Source organism: Poecilia mexicana, unplaced genomic scaffold (assembly GCF_051168715.1).
Source record: "Poecilia mexicana isolate PSO_F unplaced genomic scaffold, ASM5116871v1 scaffold_6, whole genome shotgun sequence".
Taxonomy (NCBI): Eukaryota; Metazoa; Chordata; class Actinopteri; order Cyprinodontiformes; family Poeciliidae; genus Poecilia; species Poecilia mexicana.
Window position 1 is genome coordinate 34,831,119 of NW_028263375.1, and position 17,477 is coordinate 34,848,595.

The following is a 17,477-nucleotide window of genomic DNA, read 5'->3' on the forward strand; positions in this document are numbered from 1 at the left end:
AAGTAGGGTTGATCATTTTTAGCATTAGCACTTCCAGCCTGCTCCCACCACGCTCCCTGGAACCCAGAGAGCTGTGGTTCCAATCGGACCGACAGATTGGGCTGGTTTGGAGTTAGCAGAGACCTTTGAAAGGGCAGGGGCTCAAAGTTAAAAAGGGGCACAATGAACAAGCTCTTAAAACACCGTACAACAACATAGTAACAACCCATATTAATCAAAAATCTAATATTTAATAGGATCATACTATATCACTGTCGTCAAGTGGGAACAGTGCAAAGCAGATGTAGTTCATGTTTTTCCTGATAGGTATAATGTTGCTGTTTCTGCTGCTAACAGTCCTGGAGGGCTCTGTTGATCTGAGACTGTAGTTGTTAAACAGACCATAGGAGAGAAGGTCTCTGGTTATGAAGTATGTTATGAAATAAGCAAATTAGCTGCTATTTTTTATTTTTACTAAATAAGCCCTACTACTTCTGTTTAACCTCTCTAACAACTTGGCTGCAGATTGCTTTAAACAGTCGTCCCAACCACGGGGCCGTGGACCAATTGGTACCGGGCCGCACAAGAAATAAATATTTTCGTTTTACGTATCGAGTTTGGAGGATCTTTTATTTTGAAAACCCTTTAACCGGATTCTCTCGGTTACATCTTGCGCGCCAACATTGAGCCCACAATGAGTAAGAAACAGATGTCTTTGGAAAGTTTCTTTGGAAAAGGGGAAAAAGACCAGAGACAGGAGAATGGATTTATCCCGAACCGGTAGGTGACTCTCACATACCAAGTCCACTCCGCATAACATGCACCGGCTCGCCAATGAGGCAATCAAGCTTAAAACTGCCTCGCCATTACAGACCAAGCACCTTCTATAGGACCGTCTCGTTGCAGAGAAACAAGCTCAGAGCTACCCTTAATTTGTTATCGTGACTTAAAATTTTCACGAAAGTAAAACGTTCGTTTTTGTGGCGCATCTGTATCTTATTTTGAAGGGATGTGTAAACGTTACCATAGCGACCAGAGTCAGAGAGCGTTAGGGCAGAGGTCGAGACGAGACAAGAGGAGTAGAACTTGTGAATCTTAAGTCTGGTTCACACGGCACGATTTTAGGACTGTCGGCCGATTTTCAAAACTCCTGTGACCACACGAGGCAATAAAAGTACAACAGGTTCGGTTGGTTCATGTATCCAGCCACGTAACAGTAGCAAATCTTGCCGTGTGAGCAGGCTTTAGTACAAAATAATGTTGTGTCACAACTACAATCTACCTGCAATGCATATAGCTAGCGTAAGCGTCAAGCCCTGACTGAATGAATAGCCTTGTGTCACGTTAATGATGGATAGCTGAAAAGTTACCAGGTTTATCAACTGTTGTAGGAATTTTGCTCCAACTCCGCTCCTTATTTCTGTGGATATTCTTTGTACGAAATGCTGAATAAATATTACACTATCATCTCCAAGGCCGTGCAGAGACCATTAAAGGGGCAGGTGCTCAAGCACCTCTAGCCCCCCCATCTGCACGTGCCTGATGTCCACCAGTTACGATGTCAGCTTTTTGGGATTCCCCACCGTGAGCTACGTCACCGCGCTTTCTGATTGTTCTAAGATTGTCGTAAGGGAAATTCGGGAAAAAAAAAAAAAAAAAGAACCCGGGTCGCAGAAAAATTGCTAAGTCTTGACCGATCCGCGGTGATAAAAAGGTTGGGGACCACTGGCTTTAAAGATCAAAAAGCTCAGAGTTAACTCTACATCATTTTTTTTGTTAGCACCTCAGAGATCTAGAATTGTAATGTTCAGAGATATCAAGGTAAAGAAAACTCAGTAGCTGCTGGTCCTCCAGACATTCATTGGCCCCTATAAATGGTTGAACAGTAACACAGACCATAGATCTAAAACTTGAGCATTTATTTATTAAGAATGACAATGCTATTGAATGCAATGCATTCAGCAGAGGATTTAATTAGGAAGTTTACTTTGTAAACATGCAAAGAATCACCTGGATAGTTTGATAATTGTGTTCCCATGGCTACAATATGGTGTAATATTTGTGTTTAAGGAAGGCTTTTTCTCACTATTGCGAGGACAATTACAAAACATAAATAGAAACAATAGAAACAGTTTTCCAACTTCAACATCAGACCTACGTTTTTAATTCACAAGCCTTCTGTTGGAAAAAAAAAATCATGCCCATAATTTGATAGTTAGCTTGTTGGTTAGTAATTTGATAGCTCAGATCCACCTCCCTCCTCCTCACCATGGGCCCAGTGACTTAACAAGATGGAGGCAGAGAAACTGAGGATCCTCAGTCATTATTAAACCGAGGGCAGCCAGACAAATTAATTTTGCTAAATATTATGGTTGAGGGCCATATGCAGGCCTCCCGACACACAAATAATAATAATAATAAAACCTTCAAAAAGGGCATTAACATTAGGGGCATCAAAGATAAAAAAAAAAGGGCAGGGGCTCAAGCAGTGCCTGCGTCTCCCAGTTTTCTGGGTGAGAGGAGCACTAGACTTTCTTGATGACTCTGTCCAAATTCAGGGGCTGCATCCTTCGAAGTACCTGGTCTATGAAGGATGGGCCCTTTGCAGGCCACAAATATTGAAGATCAGAAGAGAGAAACTGAATTCGGACAGGTCTAGCCTTCAGCTAGCTGTCAAACCTCCATCTCAGTGTAACTTATGTTGGCTAGCAACCGTGATAGCTTGAAGCACAGAGCGGCAAAGAAAAAAATGGAGCAGAAGTTTGTTTTTTTAGCCATGTTTTACTCCTGATTTCTGTATTATTCTTCAACTTTTGTAGTAAAGGCTGTTATATAGTAGAAAAAGAAATGTTAGTTTGATTCTAAAATGTTCAATGAGTATAGCACATTTCTACAATGAATGAATAAGCAAATTATTCATTTTCAAATATAATACTCTCCAGATCTCAGATAAAACAGTTAAATAAAGCTTTTATGGTTTGAAGGCTTAACTTGAATCAGTCAAATCGATTTGCTCAGGAATAAATTAGATACTTCAAGTATCATACTTTAGTAAACAAACATTCTACAGCTAGATATCACCTGATAGAATAATATCAGTGTTTAACTTCCAGTCATTTGGGAAAGCTAGCAGGAGTTTTTAAAACAATGTGCTGGGAGTCAGGCGCTCTCTCCTGGTATAGCGAACCTGGAGCTCCCGACCAGCTGGCAAGGGAAACTGGCTGTTAATGAAGCAGGCGCACACATCTCCGAAAATGTGACAGAAGTATTGCAATTAGGTGATGCATTGATGAACCGAGCAGATATTTGAGACTTGCACAGCTACATTTTCACCTAAAAACATTCTAAAAAAAAATCATGTGTTGCTTAAGGTGTAATAGCAAAATAATTTGTTGCTCTTCACCACCATTGATGCTTTGCCTAAACACCCAATGGACCCGCAATTAATTGAATATGCAGGTAAAAAGACTGATTTAGTCCCCCACATTAAAGCAAGTGAAATCTTCTCTTCAGCAGAAATGCAAAAGATTATCGAAGTTGATGAGACAATGGGTGAAGCAAAAAGTCAAGACAATCTTTTGGAACCATCTTCCAGCTTTGGTTAATGCCTTTCCTTAAATAAAACTTGTTGGAGTTAGTTATATATTGATGTGATTGTTAAAGCCAGGAAAAGCAGCTTATGCAAGAACTGAGATACGAGATAATAATAGCAAAACTCTAATGTGGAGCTGTCGTGTGATGCAATGGTTAGAGCAGAGCACCACTTAGAGGCCATTCACCACTTCCCTTTCCTCTTGGACCCAACCCGATATTAGCTTCTAGGCCTGTTTACGGTTTTATTCCAGCAAACCGTAAACAGGCCTAAACTGAGCTTTTTTTCCTGAAGTGTCTTGAGACAATATTTGTAGTGAGAACTGAAATCCAAAGCAGTGGCCCACAGTCCGGGCTCCTGGCCTGCTGAGTGACGACCAGGAGCTTCAGACCCTCAGGATGGCCGTCACTGCAGCTTTAAGATGTTCTCTTGACCTGCTCAGTGATTTGAATTTGGGTCAGTCAATTGTTCCTGGTGGTCTTTTGACACAGTTCATAACCTTTCCTACACATGCATGAAGCCATCTGAAGAGCATCTAACAGCAAAGCTCGCCTGACCAAGAGTTAGAGTTTAGATCTACACCTGAGCCCAACCTGAAACAAAATCACATGCTTGCTAATTGGATGGAGTTGGACTTCCATGACACATTTTTAATAAGCCTCTAATACAGAGAGAACTAAAGGAGAACGCTCAGCATAAAGATGTGTTAATTATAGTCTAAATAGAGGAGGAGGCGGTTCACTCAGTTGAGCCAAGAAAGAATGTAAGGTGCAGAAGTTAAGCAGCACACTGCATGTGCACATGGCCTCACGCTGCTCTGCTCCTCTTAATCACACAAGTGAATGGAAATGAATGTAAGACACTAAACAAAAGCTAAAAACAGAAGTTCCACTACTATGTTAGCAGAGGTACAGCAATTTAAGCTAATACAATAATATTTACTTTGGACTCAGGTCTGTAAATACAGTCATTTAGTCGAGTTGGATCAGGCCTGGACAAGTGCTTGGGCCAAGCTGGATTTCTTTAGGGCCTGATCTAAACTTTACCAGGAGCCACCCAAGATGAAGGTTTGAGTTAGAAAGCATCGCAGGTACTTTACCCAGTGCCAGAAAGACATTTGGATCATGTCAATGTGGACATTGTGGGGTCCCAGACCCCATCCCAGGGGTTCCCTCACCTTTTAGCCATGGTTGATAGAACTGCACATTGGCCTGAGACAGCCTGCTGCCATCTGCTGAGGCTGCATGGACATTTGTCTGCACATGGGTACACAGATCCGGCACTTTGTGTGACCTCTCCTCAGACGGCATGTCAAAGTTCCCTTGGGAACTCTGAAACACAATACCAGATCTCCTGGCCAACAGACTGCATAAAGGACATTTTCATCTCTCCATTAAAATATCTCTTTGAACCAAGGCCACAAAATGTCTTAAAACATAAAGTGAAGTTCTTTTTGGTTGAGCATGTCCTTTAGTAAAGCTCTAAGGATCCAGTTCTCCAGTTCCTGGCTAACACTCTGAACTGGACCTGTTGATATCGGAGATGACAGTGCCACAGTGTCCTGTTTTAATAGACCCGGTTGGCATGAGGCTAGATGATTACACAAACATACCCCTGGGTTGACTCTGTGGCTGAAGCTCTCAGCTAATGCTCCAAAAATGATCATGTTTATGGACATTCTCTGACAGTCGACATTCTGCATGGCATCTTCCTCTGAAAAAATAAAATAAAAAATCAAATCAATAAATATGTTTCAAGGTAAGTCAGGTTTATTTGTATAGCACATTAGAACACTATTAAAATATGTAGCATGTCACAGGGACACAGACCTAGGCCTGCCTGGCCTGCGACTGTACTGCTGTGGCTGTGCTGAGTGTGATATGATGGTAACAAGATGGTGAGCAGCTTGCAACCCAGGTTGACTAACTGCATCTAGTACCTGTAATATCTCAAATAAAATAATTATTTACAACAGGCTTTCTGCGGGCTGAAAGAAAAAATTGTCTAAACATGCTAAATTTATTGTTTTCTTCTGCTTATTTGGGGAAAAAAAAGTTGTTCCCCAGCCAGCTGAGAAATCCTCCAAAATGTATTTAAGCATTATTTAATTTCACAAGAGCTCAAGTTCACAGATGACTATGATAAAGTCAGAAGCTCACCACCTTGTTGGAAAATGAAACAAAGATATACACTTCTAGAAATATACATTTCTAACTAAATAAAGCAAGTTATATCTACATAGTGATTATTTTTCTTTGGGTCTCTCTAACACAGGGGTGTCAAACTCCAGTCCTCAAGGGCCGCTGTCCTGCAACTTTTAGATGCGCCTCTGCTGCACCACACCTGAAAAGAATAATTAGGTCATTAGCAAGGCTCAGGAGAACCGATCTACACAGGGAGGAGGTAATTTAGCCATTTCATTCCACTGTTTTTTACCTGTGGCACATCTAAACACTGCAGGACAGCGGCCCTTGAGGACTGGAGTTTGACACCCCTGCTCTAACATCACCGTTTCAGAGCTCCTAATTGGTGTTGATTGGACATGAAGGCAGCTGGCCAGTGACTCCAGAACAACTTGAGATCCAGCTTAAGATGAACTCACTCCGCCCATTCTCTCTCTTTTTGTTACTCGCTCTCCTTTCTCCCACTTCTTATGGAGGACCAAAACCGACATAAGAAATAAAAGATTAAATAAATAAAAGAATAAATATATATTTTGATAAGAAATAAAAGCATGAATATATATTTAGTTTTTCCTTTTTCCTTATACATGAGTTTTTGTCAAGTAATGTATACATTTTCTTATTTCCCCTAAACATGTGTTTTTGTCAAGAAAAATAGATATTTTGCTATGTCTTGTTTTGCTTCTCCCTTTTCTGCTCGCTGTATTTCTGCTTCATCGTTATGTTAATGAGGAGAGCTGCCTTCTATGTCTGCTACTGGTCAATAGAGCTTTGGAACCAACATCACTGCGTCAGACGTTGTGGGGCGTTTAGGTGCAGTCGCTTGGTGCCATCTTTACAGGCAACAGACCTAAACAAACTTTATCCTGGTGGTTTTATTGCGTTACCGACTGTACTGAAGTGAACCTCCGAGCTCTTGAGGAGGGAGCTGGAGAACGACTGACTGAAATTAACGTTCATAAATCAGATCAACATTGAGCTAAACGCTGCTTACTTTGCGGATATTGGAAAATCCAATATCCAACTCGAAACCAACTTCACTGCAGTCAGTAACACAACAAAACCACCATAAAGTTTGTTTTGGTCTGAGGCCTGCAAAGATGGCACCGAGCGACTGCGCCTAAACGCCCCATGACGTCTGACGCAGTGACGTTGGTTCCAAAGGTCTATTGGCCAATAGAAGACATAGAAGGCAGCTCTCCTCATTAACATAACGATGCTGCAGAAAAACAACAAATGGAAAAACGGCAAGCAGAAACACAGAGAGCAGAAAAGGGAAAAGCAAAAAAAGACAAAGCAAAATATCTTTTTTTTTTTGACAAAAATACGTTTGGGGGAAATAAAGAAAATATATACATTACTTGACAAAAACTCATGTGCTAGGAAAAGGAAAAACTGAATATATATTTTTGCTTTTATTATCAAAATATATATTCTTTTATTTGTACATTTATTATTTTATTTTTATTATGTCGGTTTTGGTCCTCCATAACTTCTTGCCCTCTCTTCTCCAGCCAACCATGATTTTGTTAAATAAATCTAATTTTAAGTCGTCCTATGCATTGCTTCACTTTGTTATGGTTCAAGAGCCAGACCACAACATGGTGCAGAAGATTTATGTTTTTGCCAAAGCAACTCTAGTCTAATTTTCTTTTACTATGCTTCTAAATTACAAATAGCCCTAAAATGTTATTAATGCAGACAACACTTGTAGTAAAGAACAACAAAGGTATTTGACATTTATATTTTGAAATGTTGTAATTTATGAAGATACATAATCTTTTTTTCTGAAAGAAAATACTGCGGTTGTAATTTGCAACATTTGAACAAATACAGATGATTCTACTTTTTTGTGAATTTCACTTAAAAACTGTATTATCGATAAAATGACTTGTTCTTAGAAAAATATAAATATCAAAAATTGATCTTTTTGAAGTGAACGGATCCTGAAGATTTGGTTCCCACCGTTGGCTGACAGTCAGCCTTTGTTAACACCAGGTTGCTCAGCAGAGTTGATTTTTCTGAAATCTTGTTTTCAGTGTCAACACTGAAATGGCCATATCTTCTTCATTTCTTTTTGATTTACAGGTGTTTGACATCTTTGGAAACCACTTTCAGAATCTGTAAATGACTGAAAACGCCTCCAAGGGGACTTGTTCATCTTGGGTAGTCACAAATCTTAGAATTCCAAAGATTATAATATTTCTCCTAAAATGATGTCACTGGTAACTACTTTTAGTCTGGGGATTCTTTGTGAATACATGACCCACTTTCTCTGCAAACTGTCTGATGTCTGCATCTAGTCTATTTACTTTACAGCTTAATCTTCCAGTGGTATGAACACTTTCTATACCCAAAGCTATAGAAATGAGCTGTTATAATAGTGTGTATGTATCTAGTTCAGTGGTTCTTAACCTTTTTTGAGGTACCGAACCCACCAGTTTCATATGCGCATTCACTGAACCCTTCTGTAGTGATAATTTTTTTTTTTTTCCTCCAAATTCAAGACATGGGGGTGACTAGAATGTAGTTGGGTCACCCCATGATCACCACGTCTTCTTAAAAGGTAGAGTCTCTGAGAACAGTTCTTCAAAATATAGTCAGTGTTTTCAGCAAAGTTGAGCAGACTGTCCAGGAACGACCCAAATTTTCCACAGTTTCAACAGGTTGGCCATCAAGAGAAACTGGAACCACTTTAAGGTCTTGTTTAGATTATTTAATTAGCTCTACATTCTTAAGAGAAAGAAAAATTCATAATAAATAATAAAGACAGATTTAGTAATGTAATTATATTGTGTTACCACCCCCACGCCACTAGAGGCAGTAACAACCCCAAAAAGATGCGACTAAGGAGCAGATTTAGAAGTACACCGAAAACTACAGAATTTGGTAAAAACTGTAAGTTTTGCTTAAGTAATTAAAGACACGTGATCCTCTGCAGCAAGTGATGGCAAAGCGGGGCGTCATCACGACTTTACACAGCGTGTCTTTACCTCCGCCGAACCCCTGAGACCGACTCATCGAACCCCAGGGGTTCGATCGAACCCAGGTTAAGAACCACTGATCTAGGTTCATATGAGGAAGTTGCTTCTGGTTATTTACATCTGTGTGGGTCGTTTCTTTGTGTGTCTGAATGTCTGCAGTAGTTGGGCGGTTGTGAGAGCTGTGTGACACCTTCCTTGGAACAGACAAACATGTTCAAGTCCTCTGTGATTTGTGTCAGGCTTTAGTTTCAGCATCATGCCTGTGTTTGTTTCATGGCCCGATATACACTGCTCAAAAAAATAAAGGGAACACTCAAATGACACATCCTAGATCTGAATGAATGAAATATTCTCATTGAATACTTTGTTCTGTACAAAGTTGAATGTGCTGACAACAAAATCACACAAAAATCATCAATGGAAATCAAATTTATTAACCAATGGAGGCCTGGATTTGGAGCCACACACATAATTAAAGTGAAATGTTCCCTTTATTTTTTTGAGCAGTATATTTCCAGGCAAAGGGATTTGTCATTCCTGTAGGGACAAATTTTAAGCCAGCTGACCAACAGTGTGCACCAGGAGGCTGGGGATTAATATCAGAAACATAGTTATTTTCAAGTTTTACTGGCACTCTAGTTGACAGATCAGAGGCTAGTTTAGGCCTGATGTGTGGTGGAAAGGCTGGAACCAAGCTGACAACCTCCCCTGACCAATGACTTCTCTTCTATGTGGGCCACAGCTTCCATCAACTACTTTCTCCTATAAGGAGACCAACTGCGGTGAATGAGAGCAATGCTAATGAAATGGTTACCATGAATGATGGTTTTCAGGATCAAGTCATCGGTTGCTACCCTCACAAGCGGCCCTTTATGAATCACTTCACCCTTGGAAAGAAAAACACACTATAATAAATATTCAAACATGATTGGTTCTGACTAGAGCTTGTCAGAAACTCCAGTTAGAGTATTAGCATCAGAGAAACATGCAGGGATGTCAGGTAGCTTGTGGAAATGAAATGAGAGAGACAGCAATCATTCTCTTGCTTTAGTGTTATCAACTCCGCATTTTAATCAAGAGAGAAGAAAACATGGACAGATAGAACAACATACCACAGCGCTGTCGGTTCAAACCCTAATCCACTTTAGTGCCCATTCTCCTTCAAATCCCAAAACTTAGCAGTGACTTTATGCTATTTGTATGTGGAAGCTTTGGGTTGAATTTTCCAACTCACCGCCTGAAACTCACTTCCCCTCAATGTGATTACTTCACTGGGATAGCTTAAAGCTGGGATAACTTTTATTTTAAAAAACTGTTTTTCACATCTATGAGACAGATAACCTGTGAAAAGATCAATCTCCTCCAACTCCTCCCAGTGATGCTATTTATGTCTGAAGAAAGGCACCGCTGCTGGTCAAAAACAATCAACAAGAGCCATGAGGACGGTCTTCATGCTGTCACTCAATCTCATGTACACGCTGCTAAATGCTAACAACTTAACGTTTCAGGAAAATCCTTTATCAGTCATCATCATTGACCATGCTAACTAACCTGAGAATTCCTGGTGAGAGTATAGAATGTTAACTAGCCCTTTAGATAGCAGTGATTCTTGAGAATAGGGACAAAACAGGTCCTATGGATAAAGCACAAAATTTGAATAAAATATACACAAAATATAATTTTTTCAAATATCTGACTCAACTAACCTGGGTCATGTGAGCACAACAATGTATATTTTCCAGGTATTTGCTGAATATTTTTTTTCTTTTAAACATTGTAGTTGGTGGATGATGTCTGTAAAATCTCTTGTCCAGGAGCAGAACTCAACACATTATAATAGTTTAAAATAATTAAAGAAATACTAAAATTATATATTGTGACAATTAAGTATAAGTAGTCATATAAATAATTATAGAGGTATCAGTAAATTGAATTAAAAATAATTTTTATACATTTTCCTACTCCATTGAAATTTGTCCCTAGTTTTTGTCAACACCGTCAGAAATGAAAAGAATGTAAAAAAAAATTCAGGCATTATTGGGGGGCACCAGAACTTCTGAGGACCCCATGACCTCTTCCTTTCTCTTCCTTTGCTAAGAGGGCTAGTTAGCTCCGGTTAGCTTAAGTTATTCTTTAGTTTTTTCTTTTTTTTATTCCTAAGTTGCTTGTTACAACCATGATGATGATGTTGACCATGATGTGTCAACTCCATAAGTGACAATTTTCAAAACTTTGATGAAATTTTGTGAAATAAAAGCTTAATTCTGGTGTACTGTGAAGATTTCATGGACCTGAAGAGCTACAATATGACCTCCTTCAGAATAACATCATATAAATTGAGGTAGTTTGGCTTTTTGTCACCTCCGTCAGATGTCAACTCCATCAGAGTTTTTCTGACTCTTTCAGTGAAATTGTTGTCAAATCTCACTTAAATGTGCAAATAATTCATTTTAATGTATTTTACATGAATTGCATTACTTCACATGTACCAAGTTTTTAATTTTATTCACTAGTTTGTCACCACCTTCAGTTCTGTGTCAACTCCGTCAGATGGACTTTTTGTTGTTTTTGGTTTTAAATAATATTTATTTTGTTTCTTGAGAAGCATTTATCTGTAAAATGAGTAAAAATATCTCTAATAGGGTCATTAAAAATAATTTTATATTAATTTTTGTCAGATGGTGATGACAACGTTCTAGGTCAGGTCAATTAAAAATGTAATTTTTTTTAAAAAATGTTGCAACTGGTAGCCTGTACCTTAGCATCTTCACATTTCCTAAACATTATTTGTCATATTTGCATACATAAGGTTGAGAAATAATAAAATAAAATTATGGGAAAATTAAAACCCATTTTGTCCCTATTCTCAAGAATCACTGATAGTTAGCAGAGAGCAAGGGGAGAGTGTGAGCAGCGTGTACAAGCCTGTGATTGACAGAGCTAAGACCTTCCTCTGGGCCCTGACTGGTTATTTCTGACCAAGTTATTTATTTCTGTAGTTAGCACTAGAAGAAAGCAGAAGAACTGGATTATGAGTCTCATAATATTCTCTCAGGACATTAAGACAGTTTTAAAAGATATGCAAAAAAAAACAAAACTTTTTTTTTTTTATAAAAGTTACATAACCCAGCTTTATAGCAGTGAGCAGGAAAGTAAATCTTAATCAACTTCTAAGGTTTTCACTGATAGTGGAGGCAGCAAAATAAGACAAATGGTGACTCAAACAAACCTTGACTGTTTTGTTGTTGTAGTTAGTGTTTGGGCAGAGGAGAGCCATGGGAATCCTGGTCAGGTGTGACGGTACCTGGGAGCCTGGGCCCGACCCGTCTGACAGAACATACACTGCCATGATGTTATGGTGACCTGGGATGAAAACCACAAAAATTATTTCTTTCTCATCCAGGGCAAACATTATATTGGTATTAACCACACAATAATACCCATTTCTCAATGTGTGTGTATTTCTTTTATGTAGAAAATACACACACACATTTATACATATATTGCAGATACGTTAAATGTTATTGTTTACATCCAGAAATTTTATGCATGCGGACATTGCTGGAGGGCAAGAAGAGGCTTCTTTTATTTGCTATCCACAGCTGCTCTGTTAAGGTAGAACAATTTCCATAAAATTAAACCTGGAGATCAGTAGAGGTCAACTGATATATCGGCCATCCCATCCATCCATTTTTGTCCGCTTATCTGGGGTCGGGTCACGGGGGTAGCAGCTTAAGAAGGTAGGCCCAGACTTCCCTCTCCCCAGCCACTTGTTCCAGCTCCTCCAAGGGAATTCCAAGGCATTCCTAGGCCACCCAGAAACATAGTGCCTCCAGCGTGTCCTGGGTCTTCCCCGAGGCCTCCTCCCAGTGGGACGTGCCCGGAACACCTCACCAGGAGGCATCCTGACCAGACGCCCGAGCCACCTCAACTGGCTTCACTGACGTGAAGGAGCAGCGGCTCTACTCTGAGTCCCTCCAGGATGACCGAGCTTCTCTCTCTAAGGGAGAGCCCAGCCACCCTGCGGAGGACACCCATTTCAGCCGCTTGTATCCGGGACCTTGTTCTGTCAGGCATGACCCAATGCTCATGACCATAGATGAGGGTAGGAATGTAGATCGACCAGTAAATCGAGAGCTTCGCTTCTTGACTCAGCTCTCTCTTCACCATGACAGACCGGTACAGGGCCCGTTTCACTGCAGACGCTGCACCATTCCGCCTGTCTATCTCCCGCTCCCTTTTTCCCTCATTCGTGAACAAGATCCCCAGATACTTAAACTCCTCCACTTGGGCAGCCCCGATAAGCTACCTCGACAATGGAGGCACGGAACATGGTCCACTCAGACTCAATGTCCCCCACCACCCCCGGAACATGTTCAAAGTTCTGCCGGAGATGGGAGTTAAAGCTCTGTCTATGCCGCTAGACGTTCCCAGCAGACCCTCACAACATGTTTGGGCCTCCCAGGTCTGACTGGCATCCTCCTCCACCACTGAAGCCAACTCTCCACCAGGTAGTGGTCAGTGGACAGCTCCGCAACTCTCTTCACCCAGGTGTCCAAGACATACGACCGCAGATCCGATGAAACGATGACAAAGTCGATCATCGAACTGTGGCCTAGGGTGTCCTGGTGCCAAGTGCACAGATGGACACCCTTATGCCTGAACATGGTGTTCGTTATGGACAACCCATGACCGGCACAGAAGTCCAACAACAGAACACCACTCAAGTTCAGATCGGGGGGGGGCGTTCCTCCCAACCATGCCCCCACCAGGTCTCACTGTCATTGCCGACGTGACGTCACTTTTTCTGTTACAAGCTGACTCTGGCCCCCCACCAGAGAAGGGAAATGTTATGTGGCCCTCACAGGAAAAAGTTTGGGGACCCCTGACCTAGACACTTCAAACTTGCACTCAATTATTCTGCTCTAATAGCAGAATATTTATAACCATGTTTGGGATTTGTGAAACTTTTATCTGATTTGTGAAACTTCAATAAAGGGCAAATTTTACCCTTTTTTTCTGTCTTAGTCACACAAGATCTGCTCTAATTCCAAAACCACAACACCTAGACTCTTCAAACTTGAAATGGATTATTCTGCTCCAATACCAGAATATTTAAAACCATGTTTGTGATTTGTGAAACTTCAGTAAAGGGCGATTTTACCACTTTTTTGCATCTGGGTTGCACTAGAATTGCTCCAGATCCATATCTACAACACCTGAACTCTTCAAACTTGGACTGGATTATTCTGCTCAAATACCAGAATATACAGAACCATGTTTGTGATTTGTGAAACTTCAAAAAAGGTCAATTTTTGTCCTTTTTTCGGTCTTGATCATACAAGATCTGCTCTAATTCCAAAACCACATCACCTAGACTCTTCAAACCTGGACTGGATTATTCTCAACTAACAACAGAATATTTAGAACTAGAGATGTGCCGATCAGGTTTTTTCCTGCCGATACCGATCACCCATGAGGGCCGATCACCAATACCGATCACATAATTATTATTTTTTTTTTTTATCATAAACACTACCAGTTACATTATGTGGAAAAAGGAACCATGAATTCACCTTAATTTAGACAAAAACTTGTTTTTAATAACTTTTTCCAAGAACAAAACAAAACAGGCATTGTGCAAATTGTACTGCTATTGATAATACTACCTTTAACAGACTGATAACATATGAAGGCTCTGAAGAGGCTAAATAACGCAAAGAGCCAAAATAAAACCTCTCAACATTGCCAAAAAAATTCAAGTATAAAACTTAACATTCAAAGGCAAAAACAAGAACAATTACAATAAACAATCCAGAGTTACTGAATGAAAACTTCCTGATAGCATGGCGGCTAGCTGGTTACTGCTAGCTCTGATTGGCTGTTTCTGACTGAGCGGAGTAATTATGCAGATCAGGGAGGAGATCGATTATTTTTTTTAGAGATTATCTGTCTCATGTTAGGACAACGAAAGTTTTAAAACGTATGTAAAATGTATTTTTTAAGTTATATGCTGCAGCTTTAAGCAGAGGTTCGGTGTGAGAGTCACTACCAGGTGGAGCAGAAGCGAAGCTCCATCTGTCAGATATTACTACCTGTAGTGTAGCAGCGGTTCAACAGGAGAGCAGAACCAGCGTCTGACATCGCAGCTCGAAGACTTAAATAATTTTCCAGGTTATTTGTTTAGCTTTCTGACCGTCATGCTAATCCGGGTGAGTGTTTGTAGCTGTGCGCTGCTTTACCTGCTATCTGATCCTCCGTATGTCTTTTTTACTGCAGTGAGCCTCGATGTAGCCAAACTCCGTCAAGTATGTCATTGTTTTTATGTCGTATTAGCTTCGTTGTGTTGATGCATTTTGACCTGCTTCAATTTTCCGCCGCAACACGGAAACTTCCCCATTCACTCAGTGCGTTATAGTTACACATCGCTTTGGATTTATTGCCTCGCGTTTGCGCAGAGTGAAGGAAAGAGGAGAACAGCTACACAGGCAGGTTGGAAATGAGATGATCGGTATCAGCAACAAGAGCCAATGATCACCGATCACCAATCATGCACTTTTTCACGAAAATCGGCCGATTATGATCGGTGACCGATCGATCGGCACACCTCTATTTAGAACCATGCTTGGGATTTGTGAAACTTCAATAAAGGTTGATTTCAGCCCTTTTTTTGGATCTTGGTCACATCAGAGCTGCTTCAGCTTCAAAACTACAACACCTAGATTCTGCAAACCTGGACTATATTATTCTGCTCTAATAGAATATTTTAATCCATGTTTGGGATTTGTGAAACCTTTATGTGATTTGTGAAACTTCACTAAAGATCAGATTACTATTCACACTTGTTCCATGCAGTTTTTTTCAAATTCAAATTCAATTCTAATTCCAAACCAATTTATTAATCCCAATGGGAAATTAAATGTTGGTGTAACTCATTATTGGATCAACGTTGAAAGTAGTCGGTGACTTGTATGTTGAATCAATGTTAGGGTTTCAACCATAGCTGACATTATGTAAATGTTAATTCAACCATCATCTGTATGTCAATTTACATGCATATTTGTGTTGATAGTGCATTGAATCGGTTAGGAATCAACGTTGATTCACCCTTCATCTGAACGTGGTTCTGCATGCATATTTGTGTTGATTCTAAATTGACTTCAACCACAAATCAACCATTAATCAGACCTCAGCATTTCAGTCATCAGATTTTAACCACAAAACAACATTGATTCAGTGACACAGTTTCAACGGTTTGATTGGATGGTTGTTTGATGGTTGAAGTTTACCATCATTTGTAAACTTCAACCAAAAATCAACAATTCTAACTATAATTCAACGTTGATTTAACATCGTGTGCTATCTGGGTAGGTGTTGTAGTTTTGGAGCTAGAGCAGTTCTAGTGCAACCCAGATGCAAAACAGTGGTGAAATCAACCTTTATTGAAGTTTCACAAATCAGATAAAAGTTTCACAAATCACAAACATGGTTCTAAATATTCTGCAATTAGAGGAGAATAATCGAGTACAGGTTTGAAAAGTCTAGGTGTTGTAGTTTTTAAATTAGAGTCTATTAAAGATACGGAAGGTAGTGGAAAATTAGGTAGAATCGCCCTTTAGCCATTTCCCAAATCGGAAGCTAGAATTGGAAACCAACTTCAGCTGGGATTTTACTGCAGCAGTGAAATCCCAGTTTAACGTGAAAACCGAGACTACAGATCCAACAAATTCCCATTAAAGCCGCATTTTGAATCAGAAAAGAAATCTACTTCAACTGTTAATGTAGGCCGTAAGCAAGAATAGTTTGTCAAAATTAATAATCTAAATGAAGTAGCACTTATTATCCATTGCTGGCTTATCGGTAACTCTTTCAAAGCAAAACATGATGATTTTTAAACCGAGTTTGGTCTCACACACTCTCGTTGACGAATGCGTAAGCTTATCCAGCATTAAACCATTCAGAACATGTTTCCATGTAAACTTTATCTTTACATGAAAACCCAAGAAACTACAATGACAATAAGAAAAGTACAACTTACGGCAACAGGAAATAACTGCTTTCCCTCCCCTGGTTTCGAACAGACAGGAAATTCCCCTGACGCGCATGCGCACAAGGAAACCTTCTTCTTCTTTTGATTTTTATTGGCGGCTGGCATCCAACTTAAGGTGCATTTACCATAGACATAATATAAGCATAGACGCCTCATGGACCGCTCCGGCGCAGGAAATACGGCGGCCATCTTGGAGCGGTATACCCTCCTACTTTGCTCAACTAAAACAGCAGAAGATGCCTCAGCACTGAGGATATTGTTGTTCTGGTCGATGGAATATTGATGTGAGGGCTCCACAGACAATATTTCACAAGTAAGATGGACATATTATTGTGTATATATTGTGATTAGAATATTACTTTACTGTATTTATGTCCACCAGCGAGATACCAGCTAATATTAGCTACAGTGCTTGGTGTAATACGGGTTCAGCCCCGCTATGAAGGCTAACTGAGATTCCGTAAATCTAAAAAAAATAATTATTCTCTAACATTGACTTAGATTATCTGACACAAGATAGTGAGCAAAGATCAGTCAGGATCAGAGCTGGAGCTGCTGTTCTTCAGTCTGTTTCCAGCTCAGCTTCATCATGTCGGTATTTGGCTATAAAGATGCTACGAGTCAGAGCCCAACATGCTGAAAATGGCTTTTTATGAATGTCAAGGAAACATATATGTAGTTTCTATTTT

The 17,477-nt window shown here is 39.9% G+C and overlaps 1 protein-coding gene across 1 annotated transcript in view; it reads right to left on the minus strand.

Moving 5' to 3' along the window:
- pot1 (protection of telomeres 1 homolog) overlaps positions 1-16,883 on the minus strand; it is a 47,685-nt gene extending 30,802 nt beyond the window's left edge. The window contains exons 1-4 of the mRNA XM_088006687.1: positions 16,777-16,883; positions 11,968-12,101; positions 9,553-9,625; positions 5,184-5,284 (exon numbers count right to left, since the gene is read on the minus strand). Coding sequence (XP_087862813.1) covers positions 5,184-5,284; positions 9,553-9,625; positions 11,968-12,101; positions 16,777-16,843 — 375 coding nt within the window. The 5' untranslated portion in view covers positions 16,844-16,883. The remainder of the gene's footprint in view (positions 1-5,183; positions 5,285-9,552; positions 9,626-11,967; positions 12,102-16,776) is intronic.
- Positions 16,884-17,477: the final 594 nt, after the last annotated feature.